Raw genomic sequence first — 15,920 nt, 5'->3', positions numbered from 1 at the left:
CTACTCATTTGTAAAAGGCTTTAAAATAGTTTGGCTGTCTCCTTTCCCCACTGTAGAATACTTGAGTGATTATCCTGAAAGAATATAGAAATTGGGGAATTCAGGTTTCTGAAAGACAGAAAATCATATTCCTTCTTAAAAGAGGGGAAAAAAAGTGAAAAAAATACATAGAGCAATTAGTCTGTCTTTGGCTATGGAGGATTATGGCAATCTAACCATGATATTCCATCTACACACACACAAAAAATCTCTTAAGATAGAGTAATCTATCCAGTTACCCTAACTTGATGTAAATATTCATAGAATTCCCATCGTCCTAAGAGTGTGTCAAGCAACTCTGTGACCTGAAATTTGTATTCTTACATGGACTTAACAAGTATCTCCCCCAAATATTGGTTATCCTTGGCCTCTGATTTATAAACCAGTCTTGTAGGTTTGGTTAGTGACAGATCCCTAGAACCTGCTCATCTCTGGATAAAGTAATATCCTGGCTCAAGGAACTGCTACACTGAGAATCATACTATAAACCCATGATTAAATTTCCATTCTATGAAGCTTATGCAGAAATAACAAAATGGAAAAAGTCAAATTACAAAAATTAGGTACAAAGGAGACTAAATATTAAGTAACCAGATAACTTTTCTAAGTTTAAAAAACGTGGAAGAAAACACAAGTTTTTACATTTATGTCAGCTGATTACATGTATGTTTAAACTTCTATACAATATTAACACACTTTTAAAAGTATACTCGGGATGTATTTGCAACAAATAAAAACTTTAACAACATCCTTCTATAACATTAAAAAATACTAATCAAAACTATATTGCCTCAGAATCACTAGGCTGATCGTGAGGCTATTTTTTTCATTTTTCATTTTTGTTGCTACGTAGTATTACATACATTTATGTGGTACATGAGATATTTTGATACAAGCATATGAGTAATAATTATATCCAGGTAAATATGGTATCCATCACCTCAAGCATTTATCCTTTCATTGTGTTACAATCTAATTATACCGAGTTATTTAAAAATGTATAATAAATTACTGTTGACTGTAGTCCCCTGTTGTGCTGTCAAATACTAGATGTATTTTTATCTAACTATATTTGTATACCCATTAACCATCTCCCCACCCCATACCCCACTCTTCCCACTACCTTTCCCAGCATTTGGTAACCATCCTTCTACTCTCTATCTCCATGAGTTCCACTGTTTTAATTTTTAGCTCCCACAAGTAAGTGGGAACATGTGAAGTTTGTCTTTCTGTGCTTGGCTTACTTCACGTAACATAATGACCTCCAGTTCCATCCACGTTGTTGCAAATGACAGGATTTCATTCTTTTTTTGGTTGAATAGTACTCCACTTTGTTTATGTGGCGTTTAATATATGCCATACGTTAGTCTTCAAAGAGTTCCTTATCTGCCTGGGTAACGCTGCTAATTATTCAAGGCTCATGGGCTTTTTAGCTAGTAGATAACGAATCCTGCCAGAACTGGGTACTTCTCTTCAAGGTAGCAACTTCCTTTCTGGCCCAGGGTCATGTCTAGAAATTTGTCCTGGAACTAGGGCCTGTGACGGGGAACTCAGGACTCCGCCCAGTGCCCTGCCCCTACTGTGGCTGGGATCCAAACTGCAAGACCAAATCCTCCTGACTCTTCCTTCTCCTCAAGTGGAGGGAAGGAGCCTCTCCTGGAGCTGCATGCTGTGCTGCCTGCGGTTGGGGGAAGAGGGGCACAAGCACTCCCTTAGCTTCCCTGGCTGGTGTCTCACTAGGTCACATGCCCCCCAAGTCCACTGGCTCCAAGTCCAGCACAACACCAGGACTTGCCCAAGAACTGTAGTCTTTGTGGCCCAGACTATCTTCCAAGTTTATTTAGGACCCCAGAGCACTTTAGCCTGTGCTGGCTAGGCTTGCTGGAACTCAGGTTCTCAACGCTAGAATGGGCAATTCCCCTCTGGCTAGGGCTGATCTAAACGCTCCCTCCGTGGGCACTGGCTGAGTTCTGCCCAGTGTTGCTTTCTACTGTGACAAGGGCAGCACTGAGTTCCGATGCAAAGTCCTACGATCACTGCATTCTCCTGCCTCGAAGCACACAGATTCTCTCTCAGCGCCCCATGGCTGCTGGGGGTGGGGAAGGGGTGGTATCAGCAATTCAAGATTGTCTTTCCTACCCTCTTCCATGCCTCTTTCAGTGATAGGAAGTTAAAGCCAGGTACTGTGATTGCTCACCTGATTTTTGGTTTTTATGAAGGTGCTTTTTTGTGTGGATAGTTATTAAATCTGGTGTTCCTGTGGGAGAACAATTGGTAAAGGGTTCTGTCTGACCATCTTGCCCCATTCTGCCCGATTCACAAGGTTATTTTTAACAAATTGAATGTTACAACTTTTACCAAATCATCCCAATTATGAGGTCACAAAAATGCTAGAAAAATAGGCCCTGCTAAAAAAAATCTTCAAAAAGCAAATACCTATTTACATGGTGTTTTGCACCATATAAAGCAAAGAATTCTTTGAAGACTAATGTATGGCATATATTTAAAAAAAAAAACTTGGCAGTGTTGGGCTAAAATCTGTAAGACACACTTTGGAAAGGCACAGGCAGACGGAAACAGGGATGATGGGCAACACCTTCAAGTGATACCAAAAAGGGAACAGAGGCATTATTTTTTACTATTTATTTTTTAATAAGAAATTCCCGCATATGATACAGACACCAAGTGGCACAGAACTATGCACAGTAAAATGTGAAGCCTTTCTCATACCCTTGCTGTAAGACAACCAGTTAGCACAAGTTTTTGGTGTCCTTCCTGAGGTGATTTATGCATATAAAACATATATACTGTTTTATTTTACATATACAATGGTAGCAAACTATATACATGTGGGCAGCTTGCGTACTTCCATAACCTTGCAAACAGAATCATCTCATTCTTTTAACAGTTGTATTTTACCCTTTTGTAAATGTATATATATATCATAACTTATCATACTGGTCCCATAATGAGAGGCACTCAGATTGTTTCCAATCTTTTGCTATTATAAACAATCTTGCAATAAACTTCCTGGTATGTATCATTACTTCACACTTGTGTAATTTTATCATCAATTCTGATAGAATCCTAGGACATATATTATACACCAAAAGAACATTAATTATCTTAACTTAGTCTTTTTTTTTTTTTTTTTTTTTTAAGACAGAGTCTTGCTCTGTCGCCCAGGCTGGAGTGCAGTGGCGCGATCTCGGCTCACTGCAAACTCCGCCTCTCGGGTTCATGCCATTCTCCTGCCTCAGCCCCCCAAGTAGCTGGGACTACAGGCGCCTGCCGCCACGCCTGGCTAATTTTTTGTATTTTTAGTAGAGACGGGGTTTCACCATGTTAGCCAGGATGGTCTCGATCTCCTGACCTTATGATCCGCCCGCCTCGGCCTCCCAAAGTGCTGGGATTACAGGCGTGAGCCACCGCGCCCGGCCAACTTAGTCTTTTAAAAATAATTCACAGGATAATTCTTACCTGTATTTCAGTTCCTCTTGTTATAAATTACTAAGTTTAATAAATTTTTACTAAGTTGTTATAAAGTATTTGGTAATTTTGAGACAACAAATAAGGTATTATTATCAAAGTCAAACCAGGTTTTTTTTTAGAGATGGGGTCTCACTATAGCCCAAGCAGGCCTTGAATTCCTGGGCTCAAGCGATCTTCCTGTCTCAGCCTCCTGAGTCCCTGAGACCGCATGTGCATGTCACCCTGCCCAGCTACAACCAGTTTATTTTTTTAAAACCAGTTTTTAGGCTGGGCACGGTGGTTCACATCTGTAATCCCAGCATTTTGGGAGGCCGAGGTGGGTAGATCACAAGGTCAGGAGACTGAGACCATCCTAGCCAACATGATGAAACCCCGTCTCTACCAAAAATACAAAAAATTAGCCGGGCGTGGTGGCGGGCGCCTGTAGTCCCAGCTACTCAGGAGGCTAAGGCAGGAGAATGGCGTGAACCCAGGAGGCGGAGCTTGCAGTGAGCCGAGATCACGCCACTGCACTCCAGCCTGGGCCACAGAACCAGACTCTGTCTCAAAAAAAAAAAAAAAAAAAAAGTTTTAAAAAATTCATCATTTGCTCAAGGTTAAAAATAAACTAATTTTTGGAGTAGACCCTTAAAGTAGGTCTCCTAATTTACACAAAATTACTTTTATAGATATACCAATATAATCATTTGATGATATTATTTGACAATTATTACTGGTAGTGAATGACAATGTTCTTATTGTGTAACAAAAGCTTACTCTCTTAGCTAATATTTTACCAAGACAGATAGTAATGATGGAATTAACCATAACAAAGAGATGATGGTTGCTCTACACACACACACACACACACACACACACACACACACACACACACAATTTTTTAGGCAGATGGTTGTGATGGATGACTTTAGGGGGAAAAATTGGCTTAACTCCCTACGTTTGTCCAAGTTTATAGGCAGCTCAGGCTGGAAAGTTCAGCAGTAAAAGACAAAGTCACATGGTGGTATAAAGTTTGCTCATTCAAATATTAGTTATTGAAAAATAGCAACATTTTTCAATAACCAGTATTACATTGATTATTATATGGTTTAAATATCATTTAAGTTGTTTCCGTATGGAAATATTGTTAAATATACCCAGAAACACCCGAGATTATCCTACATGGGATTTAGGGGGAAATATCTAAGTGCTTATTTATATTTGGTCACTAGTGCTCTGTGAGGCAGTTGGGGTGTAACTTTTAATCTTGAAACGCACACTACACAGAAGGGTCTTCAGGCAAACTGAGAAGGAGCTGCTCATAAGGAGTTTCTTGATGAGGTAATCTATATATGAAACAAGTTTTAGTATACTGTATTTTATAAAATGCAACAGATAAAGATATTTGAAGTGCCTATTTGGATGTTAACCTAAAATATTCAGATTATGTAAATATGCAAAATTCACCTTGGGAGCTCAGGCAATTGTCCTCAAACAGAGATTATACTGGTTCAAGGAGAGGTCACATATTAGCAGACAGCAAAACAAAGCATTTCAAATATGAGCACCATAACCAAAAACAGTTTCAAATACGAGCACCCCCTCAGTCTCCCACCTACGTATTAGAAGGGCAGATGGAGCTGCTCCTACATGGGCCCACGGGCAACTCTGTGTAGTATGTGCCAGGATGAGCAACAGCAAGGATGTGTTTGATTCATCATGTTTCATGATTCTCCCAAGCAGCACTGGGGAGGCCAGATAGTACCAAACAAATGATGGGAGATATTTTGTTGTTGTTGTTCTACTTCTAACGGAAACATACAATTTCCTTCTCAATCCAAATTTTCCACAAACCAAACTTGGTAAGTTATCTCCCACAAATGTATTAGCCTTATAATCACATTAACAGTTACACTAACTACCTCCTGCTTCTTTGCCAAACTCCCATAACACTTATGATCCCAGTCACTCTTGTAGCATTTAACAAATACTTTTCATTATCATAGCTGTATATTCTATATTACTTAACAAAAAATAAGAATATGTTCAATTAATAGTTATATAAACAAAGGGCTGTGGAATCTCAACGTTGTTTCTGGATCAATTATATCCAACAGGGAGAACATTTAGTAATAAATCTCAGAGTCAATTTTTTGAACTTTGTTTTTCCTAGAAATAAGTCATATTTCTGAGTTGATAAAATGCTTTTCTGAACATACATTTTTGGTATCTGGCACAGTCAACCACATGTCTGTCCATTTTTGTGTAGCCTTTATACAGTACAGATTTCACTGTATAATATTCACTTGCATCTGAATATTAAAAACATTTGACATTGTTCTTTTCAGTCCTCACAACACCCCTATGAAGTAGATGGTACTGACTATTCCACAGATGGGGAGGCCTAGGCACAGAAAGGTTTAGTGGCTCCTCACAAGCCACGTGGCAGGGAGGCGGAGTGGCAGAGCGGCTCTCCAGCCACGTGCTGACACCGCCTTCTCATTCACACTTCCATCAGTGCCACAACACTGCATGGCAGGCTTTCATGTTGAGGCCAATTTTTAAACCATTTTAATTCTGAAATATACCCTACCCCCCACCAACACCCCAAGAAACAAAAAACAGCATGAGTCCACAAGTAGCTACGTGGCAGGTTTCTTTGAGGAAAAGCATAAGCTTATAATGCCTTATATGATGTTCTTCTTATATTAAATACCAAGAATAAATGCAGGTTAATTTTATTAAGGTGAACAATATATGAAAGAAAATTCAACTGCAGTCACAAAACATCCCCTAATATAGTATATATTTTACCAATTTTCTTTGACTGTTATTCTTACATTAAGATGAAATACAAAGAAAATATTAAATAAGCTTCTTAATTACCAGGAAAAAATATATCTCATCACAGAGCTATGAAATAAACTGGAACATCATGATAGAAACAAAAAGCAGGACTAAAATTCTATGTTCTCAAAGCTGAAAAGCAAAGTTTCTGATGTATGCTTTTAGTTTTTACAATCAATACATAGCTAATTTTCATTATTTTAATTAAGGTTAAAATAATAAATACCAATTTAACTCTATTTTTTGTTCCACAAAAGCACTACAGGTCAATAACATATTAGAGTTTTGGAAAACAATTTATAAATAAGAACAATCCAGAACAAATGCTTCCTCATACCTTATTTTCCTATACAAAATTAACTCCAGGTTAGTTATAGCTTTGGTATGCTCAGTCCCCCTCCTTTTCCCCTACTTTGCAAATCATAGGAATCATCCCCCCAGCCACAGCAAATTGATCCAGGCAGGGAAACATGTTCCAACCTGAGCCAGTCAGCTCCTCTCCCTTGGGAATCTGAATTTGAGTACTGAGAAGGAAAGCAATAGCAGTCTGAGATGCCTGTCACCTAAGGGAAGCATCCTAAAGAAAAAGGTTGCCAGTTCTACCTGCTGAAATTCCAGGAGCAGGCTTCATCTCAGGCCACCATCCTGCTCTTCCTTTAAACAAATCCCCATTTTGCTTGAGATAGTTTCTTTCCATTGCTTGCAAACAAAGAACACAAATGATTCACAAAAAAAACTTACTACAACATAGTATATATACACCTTGCTGAATTTACATCTTGTACTAGTGAAACTGAATATTAAAATGATTGCTAGATATTAATAACATTTTATGCTGTCAAGGACAATACTTTAAAGCATTACTGCAGGATAGAGGAATGATATAATAGTATTTAGTTATTCTGTAACTGTTCTCAGTTTTTCCATGCATTGCTTTTCTTCCTAATTTGATGTTAAGTTTAAGGAAGTCGGAAGACAAGTGTTTTGAATTTTCTTTCCATGACTCCTCAGAACCAGAGGCTGTCAAATCCAATTATAGAATAAAATTTTGGATCAGGAAATGCTAATATGTGTAAGCTTCCAGCTAAGAAGCTCCAAAGGTCCAGGGGAGGTTAAAAAAAAAAAAAGTTTGGAAAGGAATTAAATGATATTAGTTTACAAAAGTGACTCTTGATTCTTAACTTGGTTTCACTACTGGGCCTTCTCCTTCCCTAAATCACTCCTTTCTTCGCTCCCCCAAGTGCATTCCTGCTGTGGTAGAGAGATGAAGGCAGTGAATGATCCGCAGTGTTGTAAACCTGAAACAATGGTCTCTTTTCCAGAATACAGGCCCAAGTGTCAAGGGCTAACAATTTCATGCACAAAGCCCAGAGGCATTTTTCAGGCTAGTTAGGCCTCTGTGTCTTATCTTTGTCCTTTCGCTTTGAATATATGAACAACCTACTGTAATCACAGAGCTCAAAATGAACATCAGGAAGTCAGTGGCCACTATGGATTACAGGAGAGAGCAGCAGTGTCTCAGATCCCATGCCCCTGAACTATTTCAGCAACCAAAAAAGGGCTGCTATTTTTTTGTCTAATCTTCAAACTTCTTAGGAGCCTAAAAATCTTTGGAGTCAATGCTTATTATCTATGCTGCTTTCAGGGTAAAGACTGTAAGATCTGTGTCTCCTCCTTTCCAGATGAAACATGTTACCATTCACCAAAACTGAAGCACTTATCAATCCACAGCAATAAAGCAGTTATAAATGATGATTGTTCTTTCATGAAAGCATTCACATAACTGCAATTAGCTTATGATTCCAAAGTAGAGCAGGTTAAGTTACTACCAGCAAGTTGATCAAATTTAACTATGCAGCAGTAACCAGACACACTAGACAGCAAGAGAAAAAAATACACAGGGTATCTGAATTTCTTTCTAGCAAAGATATCCCAGCTCAGTTATCCATTAAAGGTTTAAAGGTATCCACTTTACTTTGCATGATTATAGTTACCTTCTAGTTTCATACACACATACATGTCACAAATGATGAAAACCTCAGATACCTTATATTTTAGACCTAACATTACTATTATGAAATAACTTCTCACAATGAAAGTGGAAAGGGGCCTTGCCTGAGAGAATCTTAGGTTCCTAATTAAGAAGCTTTAGACTCTGGGTACCAAACTCTAATATTCTTTCACACTCACCAAACCAGGGTCATAGATGAGGCCATAAGACATCCAACCAAAAATGTATAAACCAACGATGTCACACAGCTCTTTGTAAATCTTTGATAAAAATTCACCTAATTACATTCATGAAAATATTTTCTTAAAAACACATTGAAATTAAACTACAGATTTCAAGTCAAAAAAGTTTTCTCACTAATAAAATTCTTCCTTTAAAAAAGATGTTAAAACTTAATATAGACAAAAATCTCATTTTTAGAAATCTCATGGAGCCTCTTTTTAAAAAAGAATTTTGTTATATGAATCAAATATAAATTTTGGTTCAATGTAAAGAACTATCCCATCCCAGAGCCAGAGTAGCCACAGGAACTCCCCTTCATTTATTGTTCTTTTCATTGCTTTCAGCAGGCAATACTGAATGTTGATGTTTCTGTTGATAAAAGTATTACAATAGTCACCAATTTTAATTTATCAATATGTAGCTCATCCACACTAATCTTTGGTGTCAACATCTGACACAGTCCCTGAGAGATAAGAGAGCTGGATTCGTATCCAGTTACAGCAAGAAAGCTATTAAGTAAATATCAATTTATTGGTTCATTCTAGATTTGCTCTAGGCAACAGTTTTTCTTAGAGATACTTGTAAATATCCAACAAACCCATCCATTCCCACCAAAGTTAAAGAAACAGAATAATTTTGATCAGACACCACTGAGATGGTCTCATACACGTTTAAAAACTCATGCCTCAAAAGTAGAGCTGACAGGATACTATATTTACTAGCTGCAATAGGACATCCTCATTGACCGAACATTGAGATTTACTGTCCTCAGCGGGGAATAACTAGTTACTAGAACCCCACATGGCATTCAGTCGAAATATGTTGAGGAGATACATGAAAAAGATATAAATATCAGTTACCTATTTTCTCCTAAAAACAAGAGATAAGATTTTAATATAAACAAAGACTTTGAATGGTACGATGTAAAAAATTCCAGCTGAAAAACTAAATAACAAATGTTAATCCAAGGAATGCTAGGAATTCCACCTTAAATGTATGCCACCAGTCAATAAAATTGTCCAGAGAGATGTTAAAACAATTACAAGAAAGGGTTACTATTATTTATTTCAAATAAATTTCCAGGGGTGATCTTGCCACCCAGAATACATTGGTTGAGTATTTCCCTTCTGCTTCATATAGTATTAGGTGCTACAGAATAAGAAAAGGAAGAAGTCCCCCTTTTGAGAAAATTTACATTCTAGTAGAGAAAGCACAGTAACCAAACAGAACAAGATTTAACCAAGTATAGTATAACAGACATTGGTAAATACTTATATACTAGGGAAATGCTATAAATGATATAAAAAGAATCAGAAAATGGAAATAGCAATTGTTATAAACCTGGAAGAATGGCTTACCTTAAATGCTAATTACCTACTATCCTTAAAATTATGGGAAGTAGTCTGGCAGATCATTTTAGCTGTACGAGGTCAAGGCATTAAATAATACTAACATTATTTTCTTTTAAATTATCTTTCACCTTTTCTATTTCAAGGAGAAAGTTTCAGTTTGCTGCTGGTATGTCTTTTATGCTTCTTTAACACTAATAGTGGTTTCAGACCTTCAGCAGATACTTGTATCTAGCTAGAAAATAGTAATATTTTTTCAGTATGTTTATTTTTATAGCAAGCTTTTATAAACATATATCAAGTGATGGGGTGTGCTTTCCCTTATGACTAACTTTAGTATTTTCTCTTTTTATTGACTTTGAAGCCTTGGAGAGAAAACACAGGGAACACTGCTCTAGCCTTTCCCGATCACAGGCAACTTCATGTGTGTCATTAAAACCAAGACCACCAAAGTTACTTTCCTCAAGAACAATAAGTAAGCCTTTGCTTAAAGCCTGGTATAAACTACTATAGTTAAGAAGTTTCTGTAGCTTCTACTCAGCAAAATAAAGAAAACAAAGCACAGTATTTTACTTTGAGAGAACTGGGGAAAAAACAGTATTAGGCTTCCTTTTGTGATGCCAGAAAGGGACTTTCTTGGTCCCATACTTTAACCTCTTGAGAAACGTATTAGACTAGTACCTTTCTCCATCCCGACCTTCTCGACACTTTTGCTTACACAGCAGTTGTCTGCCAGATTGTAAGCTCCTTGTGGGCACAATCCCTGCCTTTTTCAGATTTTTGACTCCCAGGCTAAGTGATCCCCTGCAGATACTCAATGTTTACTAGATGAATGACCTGTACCCAGGGTTGGGCCTCTATTTAATTCTTCTCTCTTCTTCTTAAAATAAATATTGATTTAAAATTAAGGCATCAGTAGTGGTTGTCCTTTGATGCAAGTCCTACATATTTATGGATCTGGGGAAACTACCAAGTTATAAATAACTCCCCATAAATCCTGAATCTGAACAACACAGGCCTTAAGCGCTTTTAAGAGTGAAAATGCCACTAGGTTTGCATCTATTGTTTCCAAAAAGGCATTTTATACATTAAAATTTATCATTAAATGCAATGTCAGTTTTTCTTTTTAAAACTATATTTTATGTTGGGAGAAAGTCCTTATGAGTCTACTGGCGAAATACGGATACATTATGTGTACATCACTTCTGGAGAAACAGTACTGAAGAAAATTTGAACTCATGACATAAATACGGCAGAATATATTAAACTCTAACAAAGGACATATTTTCACTAACACACAAAACTTAAGACATCAAACGAGGCAATCCAAGCTCACAATGTCTTACTGTTGATTTTTTCCAGCTCTCTATACACACTCACTAAGAACTTCAACATTCCAATTTTATAACCTAGGGGAACTTCATTAAGTAGATGCCAGCTTACTAGGGCTAACCAAATAATACAAAGTTACCAAGGTAAATCACAAAAGAGATAATGCTTAAATCTATTCATTACTCATCTATTTTTTGCTAACAAGACTAATAAAGAATCCTAATGATACACTCTTAAAAAGCACTAAAAGAACATAAGGATTCTATAAGGAAGGTAGTTAAGTCAAAAATACACAGGTGAGGGAAGTCTGCCCAACAAGGCCCCTCATTTGTTTCTCCACTATCTTCAGCTAACATTTTAAAGCCAAACTTAGTTCCTTCTCAATCACTTCTCTAGCCTTTCCAAGGGCGTCAGATCAGGTTGGTCCATGACTTCAAGACTACTTTCTCGGTAACATTAGTAACACCTTCTCCAAGCTACAAACTACTTCTAATATTTCTCCATAGAATATTAAAATTGAGGATCCTTTAGAATAAATACCATAATGGTTGTGTTCTCCAAACCTTCTTACAACCCATAGTGTAGCTCAACCTGAGCTATTTCCATATTAACGAGATGTCAAGATGTCAGTGAAGGAGGCACACAGGCCTCAGCCTCTCTCCCCCTGTCGACAGCAAGAAAGTTCGGTATTCGGATACGTCTTCCCCACAGCATGACCAGATCTGAATGTAAGACAAAAGGTAGGTAAAGGCTGGATTTCTGGAGTATTTCCTAAGAAAGTGCGGGGCAGGAATTTAATGGCAACACCCTGAAGATTGCTAAGGTACAAAGTGTGTTGCCAGAGGGGTGGAGAAATAATAGGCTGGAAGGGAAGGAGGGAGAGGTGGTAGTGACAGTTTCCTAAGAGGCAATTAGTGCAACAGCTATTTCAGAATGGGCAGGGTGGATTTCCAAATGAAAACAAAACAAAACGAAACAAGGTAAATCAGAGAATATTTGCAGTATTTGCATTTAGCTTTTTAACACACCTGTGATTTCATTGTTTCTGCATGCTCAAAATGGTATTCAAGGGGGCCTATAACTTACTAGAACATATACAGCATGGCACCATCCTATCATGCCATGCATGTTCAAAAACAAATATTCCTGCAACCTAAACAGACAGCAGTTAACTTCAAATATTACATTATGCTTTGTTTTGAAAGTGGTTATTGCTCATCTGCTTAGAATTTTGAAACTGGAGAGAGTTATCTGAGAGCCTTTACAAAGGCCTTACCCTGTATGCTGCGTCAAAGGAAACGACAAATAGGAAGAAAGCTTACACTGAAAACCACGTGTCTCCCGTTAGAGGTACATTACCACCTCGTTTTCCGAAAGTTCACTTTCGATGTCACCTTAACAATGCAAATATTTATTTCTAAATACTCAATTTGACATCCATGTATTTACTTCCCTCACTTTTTTTGAACAGAGAAGGGATTCCTTCCTCTAGGACCAACTAGTAAAAGTAATTTCTCCTTAACTTTAATGTATGGAGCACACTGTAAAAACAAAAACAAAAACAAGAAACTCAGGGCCCTAAAACAACAGTCCAAAGCCCAGAGGTGGGTGGGTTTGGATGTCAACAAAGTGGACCAGAGGAAGCAAAGCACTGCACGCCACGGTCCTGCAGATGGGGGATCGGTGAGTCTGATTTCAGGACGTTTCGAAACAATCCACTTCCACTCCGCCGCCCTGGGCGGGGCGGGGGGGCGGTGATGGGGGGGGTTCTGCCGTCGCGCCGGGTCTCCGCCCGCAGTCGGAAGAGTTGGGAGCAGGCCTCGGGCGGTAGCTCCTCAAACTCGGACCGCATCCCACCTCCACCCTGGCCTCAGTCCCGGCGCTGAGCACCACTCCCCAGACGCAAAACTGCAACTGCCCGGCATCGCGCATCTCTCAAAGGCTCCCCGCCAGCCCACCTCTTCCTCCAGGGCCACCCCAAGTTTCACCCGACGCTCCAGGTCAGGGGTCCCCGACCTCCCGCCATTTCTCCACGTAGCCGCAGCTCAGGACAGGAGGAGAGAGCCTCAAGGTGACACCTCATTTTGGCCAGTGGATCCGGGTTCTGGGTCCGAGTTCCCGGGCACCAGGAGCCAGGCAGCCCGAGCTCCCGGGCCCGGCTTCCCGTGAGAGGCCCGTCGCCTCACCTGGCAGCGGCACACGATGTCGGCGTCCTGCGCCAGCAGGTCCACCACCTTCCCTTTGCCTTCGTCGCCCCACTGCGCACCGAGCACCACCGTCACCCGGTTTCCTCCGGGCCGCGCCCTGGAGCGGCCGCAATCGCCGTTGGGCAGGGAGGATGCCGCCGGGTAGGTCTCGGCGAACGCCATGGCTCCAGTGACGCGAGGAAAGCCCGAAGGAGAGGCGGCCGGCGAGGAGTGAGCGAACTGAACTGCTCTGCGGCCGCCAGCCACATGCAGAGGAAGAAGGAGCCAGAGGCCGGCCCCGCCCCCGCCCCGCCGGGCCGCCACCCTCCAGCCAGTCCCCGCCCCGCTCTCCGCCACAGCCCGCTCAAGGGGGTACCATGACTGCCCCGCGCAGGCCGGCCTCGGCAGCACCGCCCGCAGGAAGAGGCCCTGGTGGCGGCAACGGCCGCCACCCCGGACCGAGGCCACGCCCCTTCCGCGGCCTGGCGCGCCACTCCTGTGCGAACCTCGCGAGCGGAAAAGGTCAGGGGCGGGGCTTCGAGAGCGCTTCCCCTTCAGCACCCCGCCTACCCGCTCTACCTCTCGCTTTCAAACTGGAGAGGCGCGGAAGCGCGTGTGGAGCGTCGGACTACAAATCCCAGCATGCAACGCTCTGGGCTGCGGCGGTGTATTCTGGGGCCACTGTGTCTGCCGTCTGCAGGTTTGTCTGGATTTGTCTTTATTAAGGAATGAATGTGTACAAAATACAAACTGTGGAATTTCGCAGTACAAACAGCATAAAATCGGAACGTGTAAGTGTAGAATTGGAAATTAAAAGTCTGGAAGTAACAGAGATGGGGACAGGGATCAAAAAAGACAAAATTCAAAAGTAAGGCAATAAGATAAAGGACATGAGACCTGAAATCAATAGATCAAGTAAAGTCCTAATCCTCATTTTACATAGTAGTAACAAACGCTCAGAGAGGAGGAGTGGATTACCTATGTCGCATATAGTACATATATGCAGATACCGTCATGCACTTCTTTTTTTTTTAATCCCCACAACCATATAAGGTAGGTGATCCTCTATTATCCTTATTTTACAGGATTTAAAAGCTGGGTAACTTGCCCTAGTGAGGCTTGAATTGGTACTTCGATAGTCTAAGTCCAGAGCCCATGTCCTTCCTGTAGATTCCACTGTCTCTCAGTTACATTTGTAACTAGATTCTGGTGTATACCTACTGTTCATCTAATGCCCTTTCGACACCAACACAAATTAACTATGATGTTTAATTCTGATAAAAGGTGCTTCGAAAAAAAGTGGGAATGGAATCACATTATATGTACCGTCTCCCAAATCGCCTGTACATACTGTATGTTCACTAATGGTCCCTAGAGCACACTTTAGTATTTTATTTCTAGTCAATGAGTTAAGTCAGGAACATTGAGAACCTGCTATTAACTAAGTGTCCTGGGCACTGATAACATAGGAGAAATAAAGATACAATTCAGCCCTCAAGGATTCAAATTATTTGGTCTATTGATTAGTAAACAATTATAATACTATGTGATAATTGTTGTCTATCTTGGCCTTATTACAAGATCACAAACATTTTGGAAACAAGAATGCCATCTATTTCTTTCTAGTCAAATCCCCGAGGTAGTGTTGGGCAGATAGTAGATACTGAATAAGCACACCTTACTAGTCATTTCCATTCAATTTTTTAAAATCATTTATGGGAGACTGATTTGAGTAATAATAAAACTCTGGTTTCCTGCACAGCCAGCTCTACATGAATTACTCTTTCTCTATTGCCATTTGCCTGTCTTGATGAATTGGCTCTGTCTAGGCAGTGGACAAGGTGAACCCCTTGGGCGGTTACAAATTTGGGGGCTTGTCTGGGATTGCCTCTGTGGCTACCTGCTCGTGGTTCAGTGGCCCCCCTCCAGCAATGGATCCAGAAGCCTGCCCAAGCGGCCACCCAGTTCTCTTGGACTGGGGGCTGACTCTGGTACTCTCTCTACTGGCAGGGTGCTGCCAACCCAGTGTGCATGGATTTAATTGCAATGGAGAAATAGCCCTGGGGAGACGTCCCTTAACTGTAACCCTATCACAGGGTGTCTGTCTGTAGCCCCATTGCAGGGCGGGGTGTCTGGATTGGTGAGTATCCTAGGTGCTGCCAACGCCTCCTTTCTCCCAACTGGTTCTGTAGCCCTATGGTGAGGTGTCTGTAGCCCCATTGCAGGGTGTCTTGTTCGGCTCCTGGGGGGTCTCATTTGGCTCTTTCTAACTAGTAGGAAGAGTCCAGGTTTGGGAGACTTCTCCTCAATCAGGAAGATTTCAAGGAGGTTTCTCAGAAGGAGAATAGGAGGATAGTTTGGAAGGGATACTCCTGGAGTTCTTGGTTAGGGATCTGATTGGGAACGCCTTCTGTCCTCTCGTCTTTGTGTGCGTTTGTATATGTGGAAGGGATCTCAGAAGAG

General features: G+C 40.6%; 2 protein-coding genes across 17 annotated transcripts in view; one reads left to right on the top strand and one right to left on the bottom strand.

Moving 5' to 3' along the window:
- Positions 1-13,976, bottom strand: part of ADSS2 (adenylosuccinate synthase 2) — a 43,438-nt gene extending 29,462 nt beyond the window's left edge. Inside the window, exon 1 of one of the 2 annotated variants that reach the window (XM_054674895.1) lies at positions 13,834-13,976. In XM_054674895.1, coding sequence (XP_054530870.1) covers positions 13,834-13,836 — 3 coding nt within the window. In that variant the 5' untranslated portion in view covers positions 13,837-13,976. Of the gene's footprint in view, positions 1-13,457 lie in introns of both variants that reach the window. The other variant, XM_016941906.3, reaches the window with a different exon arrangement.
- CATSPERE (catsper channel auxiliary subunit epsilon) overlaps positions 13,969-15,920 on the top strand; it is a 182,128-nt gene continuing 180,176 nt past the window's right edge. For 13 of the 15 annotated variants that reach the window (XR_010156542.1, XR_010156541.1, XR_010156519.1 and 10 more), the window contains exon 1: positions 14,016-14,157. Coding sequence is in view for 2 of the 15 variants with exons in the window: in XM_054674860.2 (XP_054530835.1) it covers positions 14,100-14,157 (58 nt within the window). In the remaining 13 variants the exon portion in view is untranslated. Of the gene's footprint in view, positions 14,158-15,920 lie in introns of all 15 variants that reach the window. The other 2 variants (XM_054674860.2, XM_054674861.2) reach the window with 2 other exon arrangements.

Source organism: Pan troglodytes, chromosome 1 (assembly GCF_028858775.2).
Source record: "Pan troglodytes isolate AG18354 chromosome 1, NHGRI_mPanTro3-v2.0_pri, whole genome shotgun sequence".
NCBI lineage: Eukaryota > Metazoa > Chordata > Mammalia > Primates > Hominidae > Pan > Pan troglodytes.
The sequence above is the reverse complement of the archived record's forward strand: the minus strand, read 5'-3'. Positions and strand labels throughout refer to the sequence as shown.